The 25,921-nt window shown below is 40.9% G+C and overlaps 1 protein-coding gene across 3 annotated transcripts; it reads right to left on the minus strand.

Annotated features, from left to right (window-relative positions):
* Nucleotides 1–3,119: 3,119 nt before the first annotated feature.
* Nucleotides 3,120–24,032, minus strand: GK5 (glycerol kinase 5). 3 transcript variants are annotated; one of them, XM_072344835.1, is made up of 16 exons: nt 23,852–24,032; nt 23,496–23,589; nt 21,468–21,543; nt 20,913–21,006; nt 19,874–20,005; nt 18,442–18,517; nt 17,752–17,813; nt 17,591–17,664; nt 17,211–17,271; nt 15,934–16,060; nt 15,181–15,285; nt 12,644–12,729; nt 8,799–8,902; nt 7,599–7,658; nt 5,453–5,586; nt 3,120–4,113 (listed from the first exon to the last, which is right to left on the minus strand). In XM_072344835.1, exons 1-16 carry the CDS (start codon nt 23,981–23,983, stop codon nt 3,977–3,979), a joined length of 1,554 nt encoding a protein of 517 aa, XP_072200936.1. In that variant the 5' UTR covers nt 23,984–24,032; the 3' UTR covers nt 3,120–3,976. The 3 variants fall into 3 exon arrangements, with proteins under 3 accessions (XP_072200936.1, XP_072200937.1, XP_072200938.1); XM_072344836.1 differs by having other exon boundaries at nt 3,124–4,113; nt 20,913–21,003; XM_072344837.1 differs by lacking the exon at nt 3,120–4,113 and adding an exon at nt 6,323–6,377 and having other exon boundaries at nt 5,472–5,586.
* Nucleotides 24,033–25,921: the final 1,889 nt, after the last annotated feature.

Consider the following 25,921-nt stretch of genomic DNA (forward strand, 5'->3'; position numbering starts at 1 on the left):
GCCGCCGCCGCGCCGCGCTCTGCCCGGCTCCTTCTCCCCCGCACAAGCTTGGCGGCGTCTGGCGGGCGGCCGCTCCCATTGGCCGCCGCCTCGCGCGAGGTCGAGCGCCCTCGGCGCTCCATTGGCCGCGCCTCGTGTGTGTACACATGCCGCCCGCCAATCCGAGGAGGGCTCTACGAAGGGGGGCGGGGCGGAAGGGCGGGGCGCGGACCGCCTCCTCCCCTCAACGCCCTGCGGCGGCGGCGGCGTTTGGCGTCGCGCCCCGGTGGGGCCGGGAAGGGGACCGGGAAGGAGGCCGGGAAGGAGGCCGGGAAGGAGGCCGGGAAGGAGGCCGGGAAGGAGGCCGGGAAGGAGGCCGGGAAGGCCGGTTGTGCGCGGCAGACCCGCCCCACCTGCCGGCAGCTGTTACGTGCACTGAGCGGCTCCGCTCTGCCGATCCTCGCCGCACCGAGGCTGGAGTTAACCGCGGGACCGGGCGCCGGTCGTGCTTAGAGGACGTGAACGGGAAGCGCTGCGGAGAGCAATAGGAACGAGGGCCGGGGATGTGCCGCGCGGTGCCGCACGCACAGGCAGCAGCCGGAGCTGCAGCGAACAGCGCTGTGCGGAGAGGGGAGGGAGAGCGGGCCGGGGCCGCAGAACGGTCATGGAACACACAGAGCCGGGGATGTTCTCGCTTTACAGGCACAACAAAAAAAGGAGCACGGGGAGCTGGCAGTAGAACAGGGTTCCTAAAGTAAGGAGCGAGAGCCGTATGTTTATGTCCGTGGGACGGCTCACAAGCGGTTATTAATCACAGGCCCAGCAATGTGCTGACCGTGCGCTTTCTGTTTCTTTTCATCCCCTACGAAATACTGTCACATGGAACAAGACCTTTATCAATACCCGCAGTTACGTAAGAAGCGTAAACAAAAGCATTAATAAGCCATATGCATAATGGAGTACTCCCTCCCTAGCTGCCAAGGCCGCAGGCAGCACGGAGGCAATGCAGCAGGCCCTGCTGCGGAGAAGAAAGGAAGCAGAACAGAAGCGAGCCAGAGCGCCTGGCTTCCTGCACTCCTGAGTTACATGTGCTAAACCCAGAGCTGAACTCAAACACCACCTCAATAAAAAGTCATGTGTGGCTTAAAAACTTACTAGTTCATTTGGTTATTTTTACGCAGTGCTTACAAACTTAAGTCAGGTGCTAAGATTACAAGCAAGAAAAAGGCACTTAAACATTGTGGAAAGGAGACGGATGGTGACTGCTGGAGCTGGCATTGGCTTTCAGATGCCTGCAGAATGAGCTGCCTTTGTATGCACACACACTGCTCACCTTGAAGTTGCTGATTGGTTTGCAGTAAGTACTACTTGTGTACGGTTCTAAACCAGCCTGTTACTCTCTCAGAACTTACACACATCCCAAACTCAGTTTCGGAATGAGGTCCACACTGAACACTTTGCTCTAACTGGCTCCTTAGCTCTGCAAAGTACGGGAGTCAGCGATTTCCTGAAGTAAGGCGCACACTTGGGGCTCTGATGCTGCCCTCTGGAAATGGTCGGTGGTCTCAAAGGCTCAGCACAACACCATGCTCCCCTGGTTGATACTTTCCAGATCATCTCCCCTTTCCCTTTTCATAATGCATAACTTCGCACTGTTATACATGCTGCTATACCAACACCAACCCATAACCCCACAGCCTACATTTCTCCCGAGAAGTGAGCTCAGCTTGTCCATCTCACTGTAAAGCCTCAAACTAAAATGTGGCCCAACCTCTGGCTCAGAACACCGCCATACTCCAACCTGCAGTTTGAAGAGGAAACGACAACTCTGCCTGTACCTCTGGGTCTGGAACAGTAAGAGATAAAAAACACAACAAAAAGAACATATAAAAAACCTATCCGTATTTCATGCTCCACTGACTGGCAAGAGATGGTTCTTACCTTATTTTCACAAGGCTGCTGCTCCAATGGTGAGTCCCAGCTGCTCCCTGAGCCTGAGTACACAGCACTGGCTGAAGGATCTTGCTACACACAGACCACAACAGAAAGAAGCTAGCAGACTGAAGCAGCAATTCCTTATTTTCCCTTTGTAATTTCTTCCAACAGAAGCACATGTACAAACACTCTTGTCAAAAACAAGTAAGAGAGAATTATTTTTTCATAAAACTAACTGCTAAAGGAGAGAAGAATATGTCTTTTTAATGGTGGCACAGCTGATTACGTTGAAATGTTACACATCACTGACTTGTCCTTCAGGAAAACTCACACTGCATCTGCTCAGAGTAGTTTCAGTTGTTTGAAGATTGTTTTTCTTTCCTTCCTACTTACACTGTTAATCCAACGGCTCTGAGATCTCACCAACCCTAAACTATTTATACCATCTTGTCCCACGTATCAGGAGCTGGAGTTGGTGATCCTTATGGGTCCCTTCCAACTTGTGATATTCTGTGGTTCTAACATATGAGACTGTGTCATCATGGATAAGAACTGCATCCCAACCATCAGCACCATGTGCATCAATGACGGCAGGATGCACCAGGATCATTAACACATCTCTCAGCTGAATTCCTGACCTTCACATGACTGATGAGGTCCATTGCTGCCCAATCCTAAGTAAAACATTTGCGGTCTCAACACAGTGCATCTCTTAAAATGTTAGTGCTAAAAATTAGCAATTATAACTTCTTTTTATATCACTACATTTACTATTAAACTGACCCGGTACCAAATCAAAAATCGCATGTATTTTGGCTGTACTGTGGACAATGTTATCAACAGAATCAGATTCAGCTCCCATTACAGTTCCACTGGGAACAAAGAGAGAGAACCCCAGTCAAGACTGTAAAACTAAGTACAAAATGAACACAAGTCATGAGATTTCATTAAGGGGAACACAGGTGGACATTATCTATGGGCAGACCTGGATGAATTAAACTCCTTCAATGTGAACGAAGTGCAGAATAACTACAGGCAGGGCCACCACCTTCTGCTCACCATGCCAGACTGATACCCTTCTCTTTTTGGTCCAGTAGAGCATTCTTGTCAGCAATGCCTCCTGAAGTAGGAAATTATGATCTGAAACTGATTTACACATAGTCCTGAGAAACTTGTAATAATTTAAGATTAGTGATGAACACGTGCATAATTAATTACGTTTCTTTAATTAGTTTATTTTAAAAGTATAAAAGTAGTAACTTCAAAAATAGACTTTCAACCCTGTTTTTCCCAATAATAATAGGACTCAGTGATGGGCTTGAAAATACGTTACAGACTTTCACAAGTTAAATGCAGTTACATGTATGCTAACATTGATATTAACTGTGCCATATAATGCAGTTTTTGTCTGTATAAAGTTTAAAAATCGTAGCTAGAAATTAGACCGATAGTAAACATCTGCTACAAAAATCCTGGAGAGAAGCTTCTTTTAAGGAGTTCTGAAAGCATATTTGCTTTTGTTTCTCATCTTAATTTTGTGCTAATCCCAAGGCACCACAAAAATGCCATCACACAGCTGGGTCAAATGCTTCCTTACAAAGTCAATCAAAGTGTGTGAGGAGGCTACAATCCAGGCTGTATCTTGGTACACAACCAATTTCCCACATCCCCTCTAAACAATTATTTTACTCTTAGAAATACCTGGGGACGTGAATGTCCCTCTTCAGATTCCTCAATGGTTAACAGATCAGATGGGAGATGAGTTCCTCAGTAGAAAACACGTCATAGAAAAAAAACCTCCCAACATATAAAGTGTGGTTTCAAGCAGCTGGGCCACCCAAAGGGGGTCACCGAAGGGACACGAGTGCTGCATCTGGACTACAGCTGTTGTGAGGGTGATATGAAGGTTCACTATGGAGTGCTAAGTTATCCAGCAGCGGGAAGGTTACCAAAGGACCTTAGAACTTTTATATATCATCGCAAATTCCAGTTATAATTTTATCCATTCTGTTAACTACAAAATTTTATAATCTGATTCCTTCTATCTCCCAAATGTCAATTTCTACCAGTGCAAGGAGCATTTCACCGCTTGCATCCAGGTGTCCATAGCAGGTTTGTATTCCTTCACATCCTTCTGGGGCTCAAAAACTGCTTCTATTCGCCTCAGATTCTTTAGCTGTTCTTTGTCAGTCCAAAGTCCTATAAACAGAAAGTTCATTCTCAAGTTCCACTACAAATATGTTATTTTTGAGTTGTTTTAATTTACTTACAAGAGATCCAAACCAGAAACACAGTAAGAAATCACAACAGCTTTTCTTTACTTAACCAACAACTTTCTCAGAGGGAAGCATATATATTTTTTTTACATTGTGGAACTCCTTTCCAACAGCATCCACTTGTTTGGAGGTGCTGACAACAGCACATCTGCTTAACTGGGAGAGTTTCCAAGGAACAGCTCTGGAAGACTGAAGTTCACTGTGCCCTCAGCCACAGGTCCCTCTAAATGGCAAGGGGCCACAGAAACCAAAACTTAGCACTACTGTCTCTCCTTGTGCCCTATAAAGTGCATAAATGGCAGAAAACAGCTGCTGTTACATATTCAGATTAATTTATGGTATTGAATCGCTCTTGTCTGTCAAAGGACCTTTTTACAATTTTAATTGCTGGACAGACCTTACCTGAGCATGTAATTTTTATCTAAGTTATGTTATTTACATATCAAAGCTATTTACTGAGGTACACACCCATCTACAAAATATTTCTCCATTAGAAAGAACCACTGACAATTTGTAGTTTAAAGTCAGGTTAATTAATTATATAAGCCAGTTCTTTCTGAGCGAAGCTGGATTCCCCTCCACCCCCATTCATTTATTTTATAATTCCATTCTACTTATTTCTGTGAAAATCTCAAAGAATAAAGGCTCAGTTCAGAGATGACAGGGTACAGCTTCACAGTGCTGAACATGAGCAAGGCAGCCTCCTTGTCACATGATCCATCCACACCAAGCACTGCTTCACTCAGTATGAAAATGGAAAGGGACTCATAGTGTCCAGCTCAGTGAAGAGAGAAGAAGAGGAGAGGGTCCAGCTCTCTCCTCCAGCACTGCATCCTTCTAAATGCAAATGTACCCTAAAACCCATATGCAGATACTTTTCACGTTGAGCTTCCTGCTGCTATTCATTTCTGTAAGGCTAAAGGATAAAACTGCTCAGCAAATTCAGACGTTGTGATAAAAATATAAATATGGTCCTTATTTGTTTATATATGGCCCTATCACCCATTTCTTTGGTCCATCAAACACAACAAGCACTTGGATAAAAAGGAATGTACAAAGGTGAACGCATTTTTACTGCAGCTTCCCATAAAAGTGAGTGAAGTAATCCATTGTGGACATTCTACAATCATTTTAAGTCTACACTGTTGTTTTACGCTGTTGTTTTTTGTTATTGCTTCTTTTCCTGATGTTCTTCTTTATCTACAAACATACATATTACCAGGGGAAAACATGAACTTCAGATGATGTGTTTGTATACGTACCTGATGCAAGACCTGCGAGAAAAGCTGCACCAAGACTAGACATGTCTGTATTTGAAGGCTTTTCTATTTTCTTATTAATCAAATCTGAAGTCATCTGCATGACAAAACTGTTATTACTGACACCTCCGTCAGCTCTACAAGGAGAGAAGAATAAAAGATTAAAAGAAAAATAGAAGTGTTTAGCTCTAATGCTTATTTACCACTGCTTCAGAACACAGGTCCTGAGGTTTCACAGATCTTTCCATTACTTATGCACTTATGTTTGGGTAGCAAAACCCTGCAGCTGCTTAGAAAATTCTACTAATTCAAATGCACCAGCTGGAATGTCCTATAGCACAAGTATGTCTCAAGGAAATTTTTGTGTATTTTGGATGTTGCTAAAATAATTAAATACTGCCTGATTGGTGAGGTCAACAGCATTTTGTTTATTTGTATATACAATTAAACTGGATTTCAACCTCTACCCTATGGAATAAAAACCTGCAAAGTCACAATCTTAATAGCACTGACAAGCATTTTCCTCATTCTGTAAAAATAAAACATTCATTTGATTCAAGCTACAAGATAGGAAAATAAAATGAGGTTTGCAAACACTGTTTGACAGAGCTTTGCTGCTGAGCATTCAGTCTGTTCAGTACATATTCTACCAAAACATTCCTTTGTGGCGTTACACTGCAACGTGCAATTACTTCACTAAACAACTGAACAGGTTGCACTCCGGTACTCTACAGAGCACTAAGATCACCCTTGTAGAGACCACTGCAGACTGCTATAACACAGAACAAGACAGCCTTCTCAGTGCTTTCCTTGGTGGTGTTGAGACAAGCAACAAGCAGTAATAGGAATGTATAAGACTAATGAAAACAACACCTTTTTAGGAGCTTGTAGGAGGCAGAGGCTGGGAACAAAGGATATGGGACAGTAGCTAAAAAAAGGAATGAACATACAGAGGGTAAGTAACCTCAAGGCAGGATAAAACAGGATTCAGAACTTGCAGACTGTTAGTAAAGATAAGAGGACAGAAGAAAGGGAGTAAAATTTACACTCTATAGAAAAAGCCATGAAGTGTATGTCAGTACCTTCTAATCTTTAATCCACAAGCTAAATTTCTACTGATATTAGCAAACTATATTATAGTTACTATATGAAACAGCAATTTTGTATTAATAAACAAAACAAAATACAATCATACAATTTAAAGTTTACATTACAATGTAAATTGAATCAGAATTTCCTAAGGAATCACTGCTACTCATCACTACTGCATCGAGCCTAGCTGTTTCTGTATCTTGACCAGTTCCAGTATGTGATGGAACACATGAACTCATACCTTCCCCCACCTTTGTGCTTTTATCTTGCTTCCACCATTCAAAATTCTCATTTCCCATCTGTCCACATGCCTGCCAGACTACTACTCCCATTGCATGGGTATTCCACCCATGGGAAGTGACAGAAAGTCTCCTCACTGTTCTTGATTGTGATACTGCAATGACCCCTGGCTGTCAGAAGGAGAACTTTGGGAAGGCTTTTCTCATCACGACAGGCTGGAGGCTCTAGGATAACAAGTACCTACTAAAATGAACAGGGTAGTTTTCCAGCAGCCAAATTCTGCTAAATCTACCCCAGTTAGCCTATTCCAGGGACTACTACTGCCTCACGAAATTGTCTTCTTAAAAGACTGAAACAAAGTCAATGTCTTTCCATTTGAATTGTAAATTGTAAAAACATTCTTCCCTTACACCTCAAAAACAGGTTCAGTTTTAACTAGGTCTTCAAAAAACAATAAGTCTGTGACAGACCCCACATAAAAAATTCCAGCACAAAAGGATTTTAATTCAAAGGGCAGGATGATCTTTGTAAAGTCATTGCTTGCTACACGCATTCTAACGCTGCATGAAAATAATGCTGTTTTTTAAATTAGAGCAAGTCCTTACTGCCTACTGATAACCACCAATGCCAATCGTTTATTAATACATGACCCCTTTATGCCATTATGAAGTTACATAAGCATTTTAATTGGTAATATTAATTGGTAACAGTCCATTTCTCAGCAGCAGAATTCTTACGTAAGATAAAATACAGAATGAAGTCTATACCCTTTTGTATCAAACTCTCACTTATCTAACTAAAGTTGCAAGGAACTTACCGAACAGTTTGAAGAGGAATGCGTACCTTCTTCACAATGATATCAAAAAGCTGTTTGTTTCTTTAAAAAAATAAATAAAATAAGTTCAATTAAGTGTTATGAATTCCATAAAGCGTTTCCAGTATCTATGTAGTCAGAAAATAAAATACAAGGCAAAAAACGCCTCAGTTGTGTCAAAACCACTGCATAGGTAACAAGCTTCCAGAATACTTAAGAAAAAAAAACGAAACACTGACTCTGTAACATACCATTAAAAAGGCACAGACATAGCTAAACCACAACCCATTTTACTGCAAAGCATGGCACCGCGGAATGTACATTTATTCCCTGCTGAAAATGATTACAGGTTTTCATAGACAAAATGCAACTGTTGATACAAGAAGCGGTTTAGAGTGATGAAAGCACACTGACAGAAGTGTCAACTGAAATTTCTCCAACTGTTCTTTAAAGTGAACATCTGAAAGCTCTAAGTTTGACTTGTTCTGAACCCCAAACACAAAGGCTCTCTACCTTGTTTTTAAGAGATGCAGGCTTCAGTTCAGGAATTACTGCATCTCAAGTTTCTCTCACAAGGAAGAAAAAACTGCACTTGAGACAGCTGTAGTGATTCAGAGTGTTGTTACCTTCTCCAGACACACTAGATTCAATCTGTATTCACATTCAGTTCCAGTCATACTGGCTGGCATTGCAAGGTAGAACAATATGTTTCACAGTCAGCTAGAGGTATGGTCACACCAGTGACTAACTGCAATATTTTCAGCCTTGACAGTTGGATTAGTAAGTTCTTGTCTTTCCAAATATTTCAACATATCTAAGGTGCCTATTACTGCATTTTATAAAACACCACAGATTCAAACTTCAGCCAAAGAGCAAGTATGAGTGCACTACAGCTTCCGACAGAACACTGTCAGGAAAGCCAAGACAAATTTTCAATGAAGTATTTTCAGAATTTGTCAAAATGAGTATAATTTAAGAATCTCTGTAGGGCAACTTCATAACAAAAAATTCCAGACTAATACATATATGTAAGTTTATTTGTAATGTGTTAAAAAGAAAAGAAGGGGCAGCTGAAATTTCTTTTCAACATTACTGCAATGGATAATTACAATTGGTATTTCACGAACTGTGGAAGTAAACATATCTATTCAATACTGCTGGTTGAAACAAAACCAAGTGCGATAACATCAAGCAAGGAATTACCTGAAAGCTACAGATTCCAGGATAGCTCGTACAAGATGGTTTCTGGTAGTAGTAGGTTTCAGCCCCATGAAAGAGGCACATAAGTAGGAATTATTTGCAGAAGCCTGCAGAAAAGATTTCACAATGAGTTAACTGTTATGTTTGAAGGCTTTTGAGAAAGCAGTCAAATAATAAGAAAAAAAAGTAACTTACGACAATTACAGGCAGCATAGTGAAAGAAAATTGAAAACAATATGTGAGCAGCATATATATGTTATTAGTTAACTCAGTGAATGCTTTAGCTTCTCTCAACTGCAAAAGTGTTAAGTAAATTCTTCCAAACATGATGTGCTATGTAACACATTAATGCCTTCTCTTTTAAGTTCATGCAATGTACACGTGAAGTACATAGGACAGGGCACACTGATACTGCTGTTATCTGGCAAAATTGCAGGTATTTTTTATCCCCCTTCTCTAAACAAGTCCATTTGTGTCAGCATCTACTGGGTGGAGCCAAGCAGACATTACAGTTTTCAAAGTGTTCTAAAAGAAGGAACGCTGACAAGGACAGTAATCATTTTTATTAGCTTATACCACAGTCTGTTTTCAGTGACACCGATTAATAGTTTCCAACAAAAATTCTAATGCTCGCTAAGTCATCTTCTTTGTACGGGAGGACAGACTGATAAATCTCCTCTCCACCCCTCCACTCCTTTGACAAACTTTATCACAATAAATTAGTATGCTGGTCCTGACAGGTTTGTGACAACGTTAAGTCATATGTTCACTAAAGACAGCAGTTTTTGATTTGAAACTACTCTTTCTAGTTGCACTGTGTTATGTATTAATTATGACAACACTTAATGAAAGCTCAAATTCCATGCTTACAAAATGCATGAACACATTTACAAAGTAAATGAAGAAAATGCTAGGATATGAGAAAAATTAGGTATGGATAGGTACATAAGCAACAGCACCAGAATGGAAAATACTGAACTAGCGCTTCAATAGAAGATCATGATCAGCAACTACCAAAAAGCCTGGGTTCCTAAGTGGAACAAACTTTTACATTTGAAGTCAAAGAAAATACTCTTTTCTTTTCCCACATACGTAAGTACCCTTTCCATTCTAAGAATGGAACCATCTGTGCCCGCCCAGAAACATAATGAAAATGCACTGTTCACAGATCTTCATATAAAACAAACCTGAAAGCATGCATTCAAGCTCTGCATATGCGTGTCTTGAAAGAACCAGTCAGTTAAATTACTACTCATTTCACAACAAAAAACAAACCAAAGAACCAGGAAGTGATAGTTGTACGTATACATTCATATAGACCAACAAAGAGCTCTGTTTTTGCTGTTACTACCAACCATAGGAAAACTCCCAATTCTGACAGAATAAAAGCAAGAATGATTAATGCACATATTCACTCAATTTCCTGTCTGCTTTCACAATGATGCTCCTTTCAGTGTTCTGCATCACAGCAGTACAATTCAGTAAGAAGTGAATTTGTTCTTACTGCCTTTATATGGATAAGCAGAGAACCATTTTACTCTGTAGGAAATGAACATACAGGCTTCACGAAAACCCTCCCTAACTGCCATCACTGTGAAGTCTAAGAAGCACTACCATATGACCCATTTGTGTCAGCATCCAGCCAGTGACGCTTAGCAGCAAGCAGATGAACTCAACTCCGTTCATGTTCTGTTTTTATGCTAACACAATCTCTCCCTGCTGGTCTACTAGGATGCTATTAGTGGTTACCAGGTGTCAAAAATGAACAGAAATCCAGCCATCTTTTCATTTCTTCCTCTTTTTTTTAAGTATTGCTCCTAATTTTGGGCTGGGAATATTCAAACTAGGAATAAAGAAGACAGAATCTTCTTGGTGTTTACCACGAAGCTGGCTGGGATTCATTCTGGAGACAGTGTCAAGACAGCAAGGTGGGAAAAAAAAACCAACACATGCAAAGGAACACACACCAACATCTCCAGAACTTAAATATTACAAGAATTAAATGGTCAAACATAAGGTTCAGACTAATATTTAGACTAATATTTGCCTGTGTTGGGAATCCTTTCTGCAAACACTGGAATATGCCACAGCTCAGTACTTGCTTATTCAGAGTGCAATTTCTCACAGTAAATGCTAAATGGAAGCATCTTAGCTTTACAGTGTTAAAAGTAAAGCTAATGATTAGGGCAGTTGTTTGACAGAAAGTCACTGGACCAGCTGTAGGTGAAAGTAATTAAGACACTAGCCTTGGGAATGATCAAACTGAGTGTTGTAAACCAGTGAAAAATCAAAACCCAAGCTTTTACATCCATATAGAAAGACAAGCTGTCAAAAATATTCCATCCAAGGCACACGTATTCAAAAACAATGAACCACAAAGACTTGTAAGAGGAGAAAAAAAATATTCAGGTGATTTTTGAAAGCTTTCATTTCAGTGTGCCTGGCCAACCTGTTCAGTAAAGTTTACAAAGTTAATATTCCAAACGACGACTTAGAGAGCAAGTCTACACCATGAAGTTTCTCCAGAGCAGCAACACTGACTAGAAAACAAATACTTTTTGTGGAGAAAAATGGCTACTTTCATAGTGACGAACACACAATGTAGGACCAGCTAAGCTGCGGAAAGTGTGCTTTTAGTCACAGTATCTCATGCTGCTCAGGTAAGTAGCATAACTTGACAAAAAAGGTTGGGGTTCATGCAGCCTCTACATCAGCAGCAGCTACATTAGCAAGAGCTGCTCATTCTCATTCTGTATGAAGGCCTGCCCAGGAGCTCTGACTTGCAGCTCTGTCACTCTGAGGTGACAAATTAGAAATGATTATTGCCGACTGTGAAGCACATACTGGAAGCAACTGTTCTGCAGCTGAACAGGCAGTGTGTCAGCTCTCCAGATATCACCATTTGTCATCTAATGTAATTAATTGCAATTCCTATCAATCCCAAACCAGATTAATATGCTACAGTGAATTGCAAAAAAGCATCACCTTTCTTGCTGCCTCTGCACAGGAACAGTATCTCACCTCCATAATGAAATGCAAAGTGGATCATGAAACAGAGGAAAGGACAGACAGGAGGATATTAGTCTTTAGCATAACTGGAAAGCAAGATGAAACAATCCAGAGCCGTAGATCTAGAGGGAACCAACTAATTGCAGGGAGCTCCTCAAATAAAGAGGAAAACAAATGAAACCCACTGGAAGATGGAGGAGACTAAAATGCAGACCTAATTCCAGGAAATCCTTACTATACGCGCTGTGTTCAGTAACAATAGCAACAAAACAAAACCTACTTTAATGGGAATAACACTAATTTATGTTAAAATGTGTGTAACCAAGATACATCTGTCTATTGTTACTTTTGCCTTTCATAACATCAGGACATCCAATCTTACCCATATTTAAGGTACATGTTTAAATACTCTGATGAATTATAAACTACATACTGAAAAGAGGCAGGATAAAATGAATTATTTTAGCACAGTACATGGAAATGCTATCTCAATGAAGGCTCTGTATGAGGCAGAAAATATATGGGTTCAGATTCTCTGTCTTTAGACGCTGTCTACCTACTGTGGACAAGTCACACAGTTTATCTGTCAGGTCACCATCTGCACAATGGAAGTGATTTCCTACTTAGTAAGCTTTTTCTCTTGCAAGGGAAAGCTCTAAGCATTCTTACCACAAATATCCTCACATGATGTGGTGAGGGACAGAGAATAAAAACATGAATATTAGAGTTTAAATAGGGTGTTAAGACGTCAATTACTACATTGAAACGAGACAGAAGCTGTAATTTTAACTGAGCTATTAAGAAAATATTCTTAACTATATTAATAACTATAATTTTACCTGAAAACCTGGAACAAAACAAACGCCTTGAGAATCAACAATACTCCGTGCCATTTTTGCTGTTTCATCTACATTGGTGAAAAGATCTGTAAAGATGCATAGTACATGTGCTTTTATTGTTTATTTCAATTTCTTTAAATACTATTAAGAGACAAAAAGCAAGTGTTGGGCCACCTCCTTGTGTAATACTCCCAGTCACGTCCCTTTGGAATATTTCTCAAATTTGTTCTAAGGGAAGTCAACACTTCTCCTGTATTTCATGTCCAGTCACATTCATTCAAATGAAGACTAAATTAAAAAAGACCCTCTCCTGTCTGTCACGCTACAGCCTTCTAGTCTTTGTGTCCTGTAAAAGATCATTAGCTTTCCAGACAAATAGATCTAAACAGGAGTTGAGATAGCTAACAGCAGCACCTACACTAAAAAAACCCCTAGATGTTGAAAAACATGAAACATTTTCCCATTTCCTCTGCAAAGATGCTGTTACTGTCAAGCTAAACACCAAGTGACTACAGAGGAAATCCTTACTACCATCATATTTTATCAGCTCTCAATCTCTATATGCATATATATATATTTATTATTATTATTATTTTTTAAACAGGAGACTGACAAGAATCTCAGGTCCTACTATCACCACTTTCACAGAGGATACTGTAACTGTAGCTGGATGACTCCTTTCAAAACTCATTACAGACATCCCCTCTTGAGCTTATTCTTCACTCATATATATTCCTTAGGTGGCCATGTAACACACCATCAAAAGACTAGAGATCTCCAGTAGAAGATACCTACTGTTTGATCTTGTCTGAGAAGTAAATCCTCCTACCAAAGATAGGTTAATATAACTCAATATAAAAAACCCTCTTGGAAACTTACCAGGACTTTCAATTTTACCTCCATAAATGTTTGAAAGTTTTGGATCATACTATGCCCAGACTAATAAGCCTAAAGCATATCTTTTCTTCTTCTAGCACTCGCTATTTCTGAACCACATAGTGCTTCTATGGTAGGATAGAGAGTAAAAAAAATTGAGTGAGATTCACTTCAACTTGCAATTTCAAATACTGTTTTTTCAGAATTATTAGGCATACCACCACAAGAGAACTATTCAACCAACTTGGTCTTGCAACAGAAATTTCTACTTCCAGATCATTACTGTTATTACATATCACCTTCATCCATGCTGAGCCTCACCATCCTTGTTGATGCCATTACCTTCCCTGTTTTTGGCCCAATTCTTTCAGCAAAGCAAAAGGTTCACCCTTCTATTAACTTGTGATAGAAGTTACTTAACACTGCTTCCTTGCAATTGTTTCCAGACAACAAAAGGTCTTGTTTACTACAGATACTTATAGTAGCATTTTCTATTTTATTGTTTAAATCTGTTTCTAGAGCTTCCTTTTGGCCATAGTAGCAACTGTAGTGTTCATGTCCATTTCAGTGCTGGCTGACTAAAAACAGTTTGTGCTATTTACTCTGCATTTCCAGTAATCTCCATTTTAAGAATGGATAAGCAGCATGAAATTGGAAGTAGTAAAATTACTTACGTAGAACTGAACTATGTGTGGAAATGAATAATTTCCTCAAAAAATTAATGGCTCTGATGAACAACGAAGAGTCAATACAAGTCCTACTCAGTACTTAAGGGGATATAAATCTGCAAGTATATGCTCATATTCACCAGAAACTGAGAACTCAATTGTGGAAGTTGGTGGCAAGGTATACTTCAGAAAAGCCTTTCTCAGATAATCCAAAATTTGGGTCATAAACTCCTTTTCTGCACCCCAGTAAGGCTTACCAAGTTTTTAAGCGAGACAAGTAAATAGTGTATTAGAACACTGAGAAAAGTTCTCCTGTAAACAATCAGTAGTTCTCAGCATCAACTACTAGAAAGCTACAATACTCTTAGGCTTTTATTAAACAGATGTGAAAATATTTTCAAGTCTGTAGCTAACTCTGAGATGTAAAGCTAACAGTCTCCCAAAATCTCTAACCAAGTATTTGCGGGTTGTAGCACCTACAATTATGTTAACTAGGCTGAACTGGCAGTCAGTTCCTGTGCTTCTTCTCATGCCCAAATACCACAAAGCTACAACCACCACAGAAGTCCCCTTTATACCATTTCTATTTAAGTCTGGATACCAGGTTAAAAATAAATAAAAAATGTACCAGGAAGCTTGTTATGCTCAGGAAAAACATACGCTCAGGAGTAAAACATTTCAGGGAAATAATAATACACATATAGGATGACGTCATGGAGAGAATCGGAAGAGGAAATCATTATGCAAAATGAGTGCAAACCAATCTAAGGCATCTTAAGAGGACAGAAATGAATTCTACTAAATCTAAACTATCTGCAGCAAACATACTCACCAGAGAACCTCCTGTGAGGACTGTGGATATCCCAGACACGTAGGCTAGTTTCATCGGATACGGATAACACAACGAAGCCCAAGAACATAGCTATAGCCCTATAAAGCAGACTAACAAGTAGCAATATATTACATCCTACTACAAAATAAAAGACTACTTACTTATATCCTGAGCCCATTTTATGGTAGTGCCAATGTTTGACACAGAGCCTTCAGTTAAGTAAACAACTTCTTCCCCAATCTTCCAACCAATCAGTGGATACAGACCTTAATTATTTTTCATGAAACAAAACAAAAGACCTAATTAAATTACAGTCCTTCCAGGGAAACACGGACAATGAATCCAACTAAAAACATACAGTATTTTTTTTTTAAATTTCCTTCCAAGAATTAAAATAGCCACGTATGAGAAATGAACGAACTCAGCAGACCATCAATCAGTGTTCACAAATACAACATTTTCAACACCGGAGAAACACAGATGAGCCCATTTTTAGTGTTTTAAAAGAAAATTAGTAATCGCGAAGTACACACTTCAAAGTACAAGGGCTCAAGGGCTGGAACTTATGGTGATCCACTGGAAAACTTTGATGTGAGAAAACAGAGCACCAATCCCATACATTTCCATTCCTGTACTGCACAATAATGCTACCAAGAAGTATCACTAGTAATTATATACGGTGTCTTAATCCATTTGTTGTTTTTTTTTTCTCCTCTGTTTTTCTGTTCTTAGGAATTATATTTCAGAACTACCAAGACTGCCATTTCTAATTAAAGATTTTCAGAGTCCTCTGTCCTGAAAACATTTTTAAGCTGTCTTTCTACAGCTGAAGACAGAAGTCTGAGCATAACAATTTTGTATTGTCATCATTAACAACTGTGACATTAAATGAAATTATGTAAAACACAGCTTACCCCTGTGTGATGCAAAGAGACTCCCTCCTGTATTAACATTCCAGAAACCACCTGTACCCATCGTCAGTTTAACATCTCCCGGCTGAAAGCAGCATTCTCCAAACATTGCTGACTGCTGGTCAGCTACCTGCAACAAAAAGGTACTGACAAGTTAGCCACCAACATATGAGGCTGCTGGATTTTAAGATATCACCGTAAACATTTCAGTGTATTAAATACAAATAACTATTCAGAAGTGAACTGAGCATACAGAGCATCTCTATACAATTTCTCAAGTATTTGCATGCCATTCTAACACAGCCAGATTAATCACGAGAGGCAAATAAAACCATGTTTTAGTTTCAACTTCCAAGATATAAACTTGCAATGCTGAAAAATATGTCTTGAAAATAAGAACTCTATTGTTTGAGTCTTTTATAAGGATAAATGGGGCTTCTGCAGTCTCAAGGAGAAGGCAGTAGACTGGCCTGAATTTCTCTAAGCACAAAATTCTGAGTTCTTAACTCCCTTTTTACCCGCTGCCCCTCCTGTACCAAATCATTCCATGATGATTTTATCCAGCAACGATGACTTGTTATATTTGTCTCCTTCTGTTTATGCCTTAGTGAGAACAGTAAGTTTACAGCTGAGAGTACAGTTCTAGAAGCAGCAGGAGGAATTCACAATAGAGGATATGACATTTTCCATTTAGCTCGGTTTGGGCAGATTCTTCTACATTACTGCAATAACACGTTTTTCCTATCCAAACTCTACTGAGACAATAAAATGTTATTCTCCACTTGTGTTTAGGGAGAATAAATCAAATTCACCACAAGTGGATCTACCAACAAACACCCTGACATACACTGGATAGTTGGACTGGATCATCTTAGAGGTCTTTCCCAAACTTTATAATTCTATGACACACATAGAGTCTCATGATGTCAAGTCAGGCTGTATGCTATTGCAAGCCTGTACCTAGAACAAGTGACTTTAAGCTAAAGAGAGATCACCACAGCTTAGAATAGAAGCCAGGTCTGTTAAATGCTATGTTCGGTACTTAATCATTTGGTCATCTAACTTCAATGGACCATAACCTCTACAAATCTCATTCCACTCCTCTCCTCTGTGCTGTAAGCTTAGCCTCTGAAGCAAAACTTAATAACTAGTTCTACTACAGATAAGCCACAGTGAAGGAATAGGGAATACATACTAAACAAGCACACATTAAATCAGAGCCAGATAAATAAATATAGGTACAGAAATATAAGTTTAAGTAAAAAAATATCTTCACTCACCAATGCCATTATTGGAATAGGTACCCCAAATATTTCAGGGTCAGCTGATCCAAAATTGAAGCTTGAAACAAATTTCATAAGAAACATCAAAACCCTGAATTGACTTTGTTTTAAAACAAAACCTAGACATTCAAGGCCTGTGCCTGTACATAAATTAAAGGTAATGCTACCTTTTTATTGTAAGGAAAGCGTTGAAACTTTAGCTTTAAGAATTACTAATAGCAAAAATAACATTCTGGATGTAGGATTAAAATTGTACTTACACACATAATCACAGCTTAAAGTATTTTAGTAAATTTCCGTGCAGGTTATGTAATGTTTTTATAGAAGCAGTTAATTTAATAGGTATCATATTCTTAAAAATAACGCTTCGCAGTTACCTTGTGTCTTTCACTGGAGGATAAATAGACATTGGAATGGAAAGTAAATTGCACAAAGTGGGGTTCCAACATTTCTGAAATAACAGGAAATAAAAACATCAGAAACACTCTTGAAGTGCAGCAAATAGCATTAATGTTTATATGGAATCAGCAGCACGCACCGTGAAGGGTTCAAAAACGCCCGTGGAACTGGCATTTGAGTAATCTGTAGCAAATACAGAACCTGGCAAAAAAAAATAGAAGAAAGGTTTCAGATGGCCAAATGTTTAAGTCATTAGAAACATTTTTTCTTTAAAAACCTCCTCAGCTCCCACAGAACATAAACATCTATAGGAAAGGTCATGCTGAACACCATCACTACACCAAGGACTCATGCTGCTTCCTGCAACACACGTATCCTAACTGCTTCATTTTACTCTCAGGAAGATGCTCAAAAAAGAGCTGATCACTGACTGCATTGCATTCTATCATCATCTACACCATGGCTGAACCATCAGTCCTCACACAGCTAGCTGTTCTGGGACAGAACCTTGTCATGCTTCCACATTTCTCATAATTCTTGGCTCTTGTTTTCACAGATGCTTTTCTTCAGTCAACACTGGTTAGTTCTAATGATTATCTTTAAATCTTTAATGTTTAAAAGGCTGATTAGACGCAGTAATCACTTCCTTTTCTGATTACCCTTCTAGTGCTCAAAAATTAATTCAGCAATTCAGTAAATATTTTAAAATATTCATCATCAATTAAAAAAAGCATATATCATCAGAACACAAATTCAGTGACAGTCATGAATATCACTGTTTAGATTCCAGTACATTTTATTAGCATTTAAGAACAACAGTAACACCCACCTTTAGTCAATCTATACAGTAACCATGTGTCCACTGTTCCAAAGCAGCAGTTATTCTTTTTGGCAGCTTCATCAGCCTGGGAACAAATACAGAAAAAAAGGATTCCATATTGGATACAATAAAGAGAAACACATTCCCTAACTTGTTTTTCATTTTTCTTTGTGGTTAATGATAATAACATCCTTAGAAAGTAAGTCTCTAATATCCAGTATTTCTTCAAAGAAGTGCGAGCCAGCTCTGCAAGTAGTATTATCATACAGAAAAACTGTTCGTGATGCAAACAGAGAACAAGGACAAGTTCTAACAGCTGCTGCAAAGAAAAGAACAGCAATTAGTCTTCCTAGTGCAGTGGAGTGGTGAATAGAGGAAATGAGGACCAGAGCATACTGTACTGAAACATGGAATAACAAGAATAGAAGGAATATGTCTCTTTTATAATATGTTCTCAGGCAGAGTGAAAACAGAGGAAGCTTTTTCAGGTTTATGAGGTCAGAGAAGAGTCTAACTGTTCTTTTCTTTGAGATATTTTTCCTCCTTTAAAATGAGAAAGTGATGTTTCATCTAATGCCCACTGACCGATACTGCATACAGAACTTAGAAAAAGAACACAGAAATTAATTCATGTGAGAGCATGACCGAGTGCATTATTCTCTGTAATCGAGAAACACGTTTCTGAGCTTTTTAGTTTGGTAATCATTTATTCTAAATATCAGAGCCTGAAAAATCTATGGAGAACATTCATCTCACACCAAAGCCCCAGCAGCTGCATATCTTCTAATTCTGTAGTATTCCAAATTCACAACTCACGTTTTCAACAGACCCAACCTAAATACACGCATAAAAACTATCAGACCTTCTCAACAGTTAGGCTTATAGCAGACAAACTCACTCAAAAAGACAGAGACTTCTTTACACAGGAAAGACAAAAATGGATGTTCATAACTTTATTAAAAAATAATCTGAACATTATCAGAAGTAATAAAGAAAGTTGAAGTTATAAAAAACAGTAAGAAAACAAGGAAAAGAATAAGGATTATAGCAAAGAACTGAGGAAGAAATAGCTCAGCAGTCATTGCTCCATTAGATTAAGCCAGCACAACTTACTTTACATGTGTTTTTCAATTTGAACTGCAACAAAATGTGCAACTAATTACATGTGATTGTTCAGTACGGTAATGCACAGGTAACTATAAAAACTGGAGGGTGCAGGCAGGCATGGTGACAGTGCCAGCTGGGAACGTGCCACAGGAAATAATCATGCAAACAACTTTAAACAAAGTACAATAACTAAGAGCAGAATTATGCCAAGTGAAGTACTTTGTTTTGGTTTTTTTTTTGAGGAAAAGGAACAACAAACCAAACATGCAGAGGTTTTACCCAGCAGCCATTATGATGGATTAAGGAAGTTGCTATTTTTCCTTTTAACGCTTACCTCAGGTATGTTTTTAAAGACCCACGACAACTTCATAGAAGTCTGTTGTGTTGAAAAGGTAAGAAAACTTGGAGCCAAATATCGATCATTTCCAGTAAAGAAATGAAGCACTGTAAAAATAACATGGATTACCTGTTTCAAAAGAAAACAGTTACTTCTTCAATCTCTTCCTTTAAACGTTTCTTATGAATTAGTACTAAAGGACAACAACACAGACAGAAGCTATGCTCGTGCTCAAGTTCTGTTAGAAAATCCTTATGTACGATTTCAGTGGCAGCCTGCCCACAACTAACACCAAAGAGAAGAGCAGCTGCACCAAGCTGGTCTGTCCTGTTCTCTGCGTGCCAGCAGAAGTCAGCAACTGCTCCATATTACGGACAGGTCCCCTGTCTGAGCACAATGCACAGTGCAGCTGACAGTATTACAGTTATTCCCTTGACAGTTGTCCTACAGCAAGCAAGCTCAATTCTGTTTTAACAGAGGAATGAAAATTTAATCATTTAAGCTCTACTCAAAATACGTGACAAAATGCAGTTTTTAGCTAGGTTTTGTTATGTTAGCACGCTTACAAAACAAGTAACTTCAGTTTTCCCTCCTTGAGTAACATTTCTTTTAAAAGAAGCATGAGCCACAAGTAGCATAGAATGCACCCTCCTTAGATGACCTCATTAAAAAGAAAACACAGTGCCCAAAGCGTTGCCAACCACAAATTACCTTCGTTCAAGAACTGTGTTTCAGCAGTGTTAGCATGGCACATTTTTACACAACGAAGAGACTGAAGTGTAACAGTTACAGAATACACGGCAGACTTACAGACAGCTTTTCCCATAGTTAAGTAACTTTGTGCACTTTATTTTTTTTAAAGTACCATTTTTCCACACAAATCTCATTTACTTCCTTGTTAAACGCTTTAGGCTGCAGTGTTTCACATAAATACATTCACAAAGCATTTGTAGAATTTCATATACCATCCTTCTGCTTCCTACAAATGAAGCAGTTAGAATACATTCAAGCAATACACTGCTTAGCAAAGTGTTACCTTCAGTAGAAGGGACCTATTCCAGGAATTCACAAGCTCAGCGCTCCTTACGTCTTGCCAGCTTATGAAATTATGAAAAGGTTTCCCCGTCCTCCTGAAAAACAGCATTGGAACATCCTCACTTCCAATCACAGAATGTATAAAGCCCCACCTCAAAAGTCAGTGCGATACACCACTTCCAACCACAACTTTAACAGCCGGTCGATTTCTAACACAAGTGCACATCCTCCTGTTGGGTGTGAGAAGCTGGCAACAGGCACACAGACAGTGTGGGCACAAGGCTTCTCATTGGAACTTTGAAAAAAATCACAAAACCATAAAATCAGAGAATCACGTAGGTTGGAAAAGACCTTCAAAGATGATTAAGTCTGACCGATATGTATTAATTTCTTCCAAAACAACAATTCTGAGCTGCTGCAAAGTGCAGCTTTGCCAACACAACACAGCATGACTGACGCTGGCTGCCAGACCGAGTTCAGGATTTCTACAAGCTGTTTCTGTCCAGATCACGGCAATGAATGCGAATTCATGTGAACTAATGCAGCATATACATACTTGTGCCATGTGATGAAAGTGGATCTTTGTGTTGAGATGCCAAGAGCAGCAACTTGCCTCATGTGAAGTCCAGCAGCTAGAAAATAAAAAGTAAAACAAATGCGATAAATTGAAGAAAAATCAAAACTATGACTTCTCTAACGTAACTTTAAAATCTATGGAATGCAGCAGAAATAACAATACGGGTCTACACAGACTGGGTACCTGAGTCGCTACCCCAGTGAAATAATGGGGAACTCTGAACCAGACCAACTGATAGCAAAGGCAGTCGGTAAAGCTGCTCACAGAAGTGGCACTCTGACCCTCTGTGCCATCTGAAAGGCCAGCTGGTGCTTCAGCAAACCCAGAGACAGGCAACCTGCGAGGCACTGAGACTGCCATGCCTACATGTAAGAAACCAATTAAAACGTGGATGTCACAAAAGCACAAAGATAAAGAATAAATATACTTACAAGTTTAAAAACAAACACGAACACTCCCGATAACCAAAAGGAAAGAAATGCCATAGGGAAGCAAAACTAGACTGGATCTTTTACATCAGTCTTTGGTAATTACCTTCCTCATCTTAAATATTATGTTCCTTAAGATTTTATAATTAATAACAAGAAATTTATTTGCACCACTTAATCACTGAATGCAACTAAATATACTTGAAATTCAGAAGCAGAAAAACGTTCATTTGGATACAGGCACATTTTGTTGCTGCACTTTCAAATAACTGGAGCAAAACCGCTTTTCTAATATATAAACTAACATAAGTATTTAAATTTGTTCCCAGCCATTTCTAAGCAGCTCTGGTCAGTTTCCACAGTACCTCCACGTATGCTTAGAGAAGAAAGCTTATGTGAAAAAATGATACAGTACAAGATTCCAAGTAGTCATCTGACAGGCTGCTCTGGCCAAAGCTGCTGTTCCAAAGGGCCCTCAGCCCAACTACTTGAGCAAACCGTGAGCTCAGTGAGTACACCCTGACAACTGACAGCCCCTGAGTGACAGTTCCAGAAGAGCTTTCATAAGGAAAGGGCCCACCTGACCTGCTCACTGCTCCATTTGCTTCTGCCCTGTCCTCCCCCCTGCCCACAGACCTGGTGGTCCTTCTGCTGATGTGGGCAATCAGCTGAAAATCAAATCGCTGCTTTTGCAAGACTGTCAGCTCCACCTGCTTGCACAAGCACTGCAAGCAGTAGGAGTGTAAGGGAGGAGGACCTAGGAGTGGGTGGCTTGGAACAGCAGCTCTCCCCCTCTAGCAGTAGCAGGTCTGAGCTGAAGATAGAACCAGACCAGAACTGCTACAGCTCACTGCTAGCTGGTATGGCATGGCTTGCTCTTCCCACCTCCAATAGCTATGAACTGCTGCCAACACTTTTCTTGTGTCAACCACAAGGCACTTTTGGTTCCTCTGTGAACTGGCCTTATATCCATTAGAGAGAAAAACAAAACAGAAGGTACAGACAACTGGCAAGCTGCTTCCGAGAAGGACCAAACCTCAGAGAGGAGCGGGACAGTGCAGCCAGAGGCACGTTCCACCTCAGTGCACACCAACCTACCTCAGCTCATACCTACACACAGACCCAGATCTCAGCTCCACAACTAAGTGCCCCTGTGCCCGCCCTCTGCCATCAGATGTCACTCCTGCCCCAGCACCACGCCCTTCTGTAGGCTGGCACAACTGCTGGCAAAGCTGTGCTGGCACAAACAGGGTGTGGTGATCTGATAGGGGAAGCTGCCACAGACTTCAGCACCCTGGCAGAAAGGAGGGTGGGACTGCTGCTTTGACAGCACCCTGCGCTCAGGCTCACGTTACACAGGTGCTTAAAAGTGGCCTGTTGATAGAACACACAGCAGCAACTCCCCCTTCTAGCAGCAACTGGAGAACCTTTGCTTCCTGATTCACCCCACAGAACAGGCTCAGCTGTGTATTTCCAGTGTGATTTTAGAAATAAATACTAACTGCAACTGACCAGCTCGTTAGCTAACTAGCTTTGGCAAATAAGCAACAACCTTCTCACAGGCTCCGTGAACCATTACCTTGTACAGCCTCTTTTATGACACCGACAAACTGACTCCACAGAACTTCGGGATCCAGTTCAACCCACCCGGGCCGGGGGTACAGCGACTCCACCTGCGCACAGGAGACACGGCGTCACCGCGAGCCCCGCGCAGAGCCAGCGTTCCCGTCACAGCTCATGCGCCGTCACCGGCCGCCCGCTCTCCGCCCGACGCCGTTACACGACGGAGCGCCTCCGACCAAGGGCCGAGCCGCTCCGGAGCGGCGCTCGGAGCCCACACCGCGGTGCCCGAGGCGGGACCGCGCGCCCGCAGCGCCGCCCGCACAGAGCCCCGCAGCCCGAAGGCGGCTCGGCCCCGCGCCCCCCCCACCTCACCTTCCTGCAGCTGGAACCTCTGACGGCGGCCGCGCGATCATAGACGTGGCACTTCACTGCCGTGCTGCCCACGTCCACCCCCACTACGTACAGCGCGGGGGCGGCGCCGCTGCCCGGCTGCCCGCACGGCATCGCCCGCCACGCTCCGAGTGCGAGCGGCCGGCCGCCGCCCGCCTGAAAAGCGCCGCCAGGCCCCGCCGCGGGGCGGGCTCCCGCCGGCCTATGGGCGCAGGAGGCGGAGCGCGGCCCTGCAGGTGGCGGCCGGCCGGGCGGGCTGAGGGGGGGCTGAGCGCACATGGGGCGGCACGGAGCGGTGCCAGAAATGTGCCCTCCGCACCCGCAGATGGAGCGGCTGCTGGTAACCCGCGACAAACACTAGAGCTTAGTCTTAGCCTCAGAGCCGAATTAGAAGAATTGGTCACCTGGCTCTAACCCCTCATTTAATTAGAATAGGAAAAAGAAAACAGCACTGAAAATATTTCCCCCTTGAGACTTAGAAAAGTTGCATTGCAAACAAACCAAAGGGACAACTTCCTCGTGTTCTTGTACCTTTAAACCAGGAATAGCAAGAGCAGCAGAGGTCACTGGGACAAAGGTTCAGGCACCCAGGAGCAGTGCTGGGAGCCTCCTCCCCAGGGAACGACTCCTTAGAAAACTACAGTCTCTTCATTTCCTCACTGAAATCAACAGCCTTTTATTCAGACTGATAGATATTAGGTACATAAGTTAAACCCGCCTGCAACCCTGCCCGCAGCATGTTGGAAGAGTTCCCCCATAGCCAGTCTATGCTTCCATCATCTTAAATTCCACTTAGCATTTTAAAAATAACTTAGATAGGCCTTATAAGAGCCATCGTTTATCTTCTGTAAAGAAAATTAAGTGACCCAATTTGTACAGCTGCTCTTCATACATAATGTTATGTAGCATGTGTAAGAGAATTGCTCAATTTATAAGACCTTATGAAATACTAATTATATAATTTACATTATTGTTCCAGTTGCAATGTGATAAAAGAAATGCAATACAGGAGACAATGGAGGGTTTTTTTCAGGCAGACGCAACCTGCCTGTACATGACTTACCTGGCACAAACTTATGTGATTTTGTCACAAATAATAACTTCCACACAAGTGCTGTTTGTTTATCCCAAACCTCTGACCTTTAGAGAAAAAATCTGACTGCCAGCACACACAGAAGACCCACATTCATCTTAGCAGAGGTCTGAAACATCCTTTTCAAGTAAGGATGTTCTAACACTCTTTAAAGGTCTTCTATATTGCACTGTAACACTGATACTAAACCTGCAGGCCCTAAGCTACCATCCTCATCTTTCTATGTAAATGAGAGCATGAATGTGTTTGGTGTTTTTTTTTACTGTTCCAAATGGCAGAGATGTCACACACCTGGAGTCATGCACCAATTCCTGCAGCACCAGTTTCCCACACTTCTCTATCTTCTGCGCTGGAATCTTCAGTTTCTTTGGTCTCTGGAAAGCGCAATTATTCTCATCTCTTACTGCAGTATCAAACGCAGTGAAGGAGTGGAGGCACACCAGGAACCCATTCCATACTGTAAGCAAAGGAAAGGAGTTATTCCAAACAGCAAAACATCAGGGATAACAAAATATTATCTCAGGCAACAGAGACAACACCTGCATCATGAGGAATTTGTAAGAGAAGCCGTCATGCTCAGCATGGTTCTGTCAGCAACAAGGACCCTCCAGAGGGTTTTCCAGTTATTCAGGTCACAACGGGCCATGAGAGCTGGGAGTGCTGCAGATCCAGCAGCAATTTACAGAAGAAAAACAAGCCAGGCTTCAAGTATGGATCAAACTCGGCACTGGCACCACTAACAGAACTTCAGCAACCAGAACCGAGGAGAGCAAGACCCAAAGCCTGTAATTCATGCTTTTTTACAATTTATTTCCCTTTAAGTTCCATTCTTTTCCCTACCTGTATTTTGTCTCATCAAACTCTGTACCCATTTCTTTAGCTCTAGCATTTTAAGAAGTTTCAACGTTATGTATTTACTTCAGTGTCTTCAGTCAGTTTGCTTTTAAGAATTCCTCTAT

Source organism: Excalfactoria chinensis, chromosome 9 (assembly GCF_039878825.1).
Source record: "Excalfactoria chinensis isolate bCotChi1 chromosome 9, bCotChi1.hap2, whole genome shotgun sequence".
NCBI lineage: Eukaryota > Metazoa > Chordata > Aves > Galliformes > Phasianidae > Excalfactoria > Excalfactoria chinensis.

Coding starts and splice junctions, on each gene's coding strand:
- GK5 (XM_072344835.1), bottom strand. CDS start 23,983: ATGCCGTGCGGGCAGCCGGGCAGCGGCGCCGCCCCCGCGCTGTACGTA. Junction 23,590..23,851: donor GAGGTTCCAGCTGCAGGAAG/GTGAGGTGGGGG, acceptor TCCTGTGCGCAG/GTGGAGTCGCTGTACCCCCG. Junction 20,006..20,912: donor ATAGGTCCCTTCTACTGAAG/GTAACACTTTGC, acceptor CTTTTGAAACAG/GTAATCCATGTTATTTTTAC.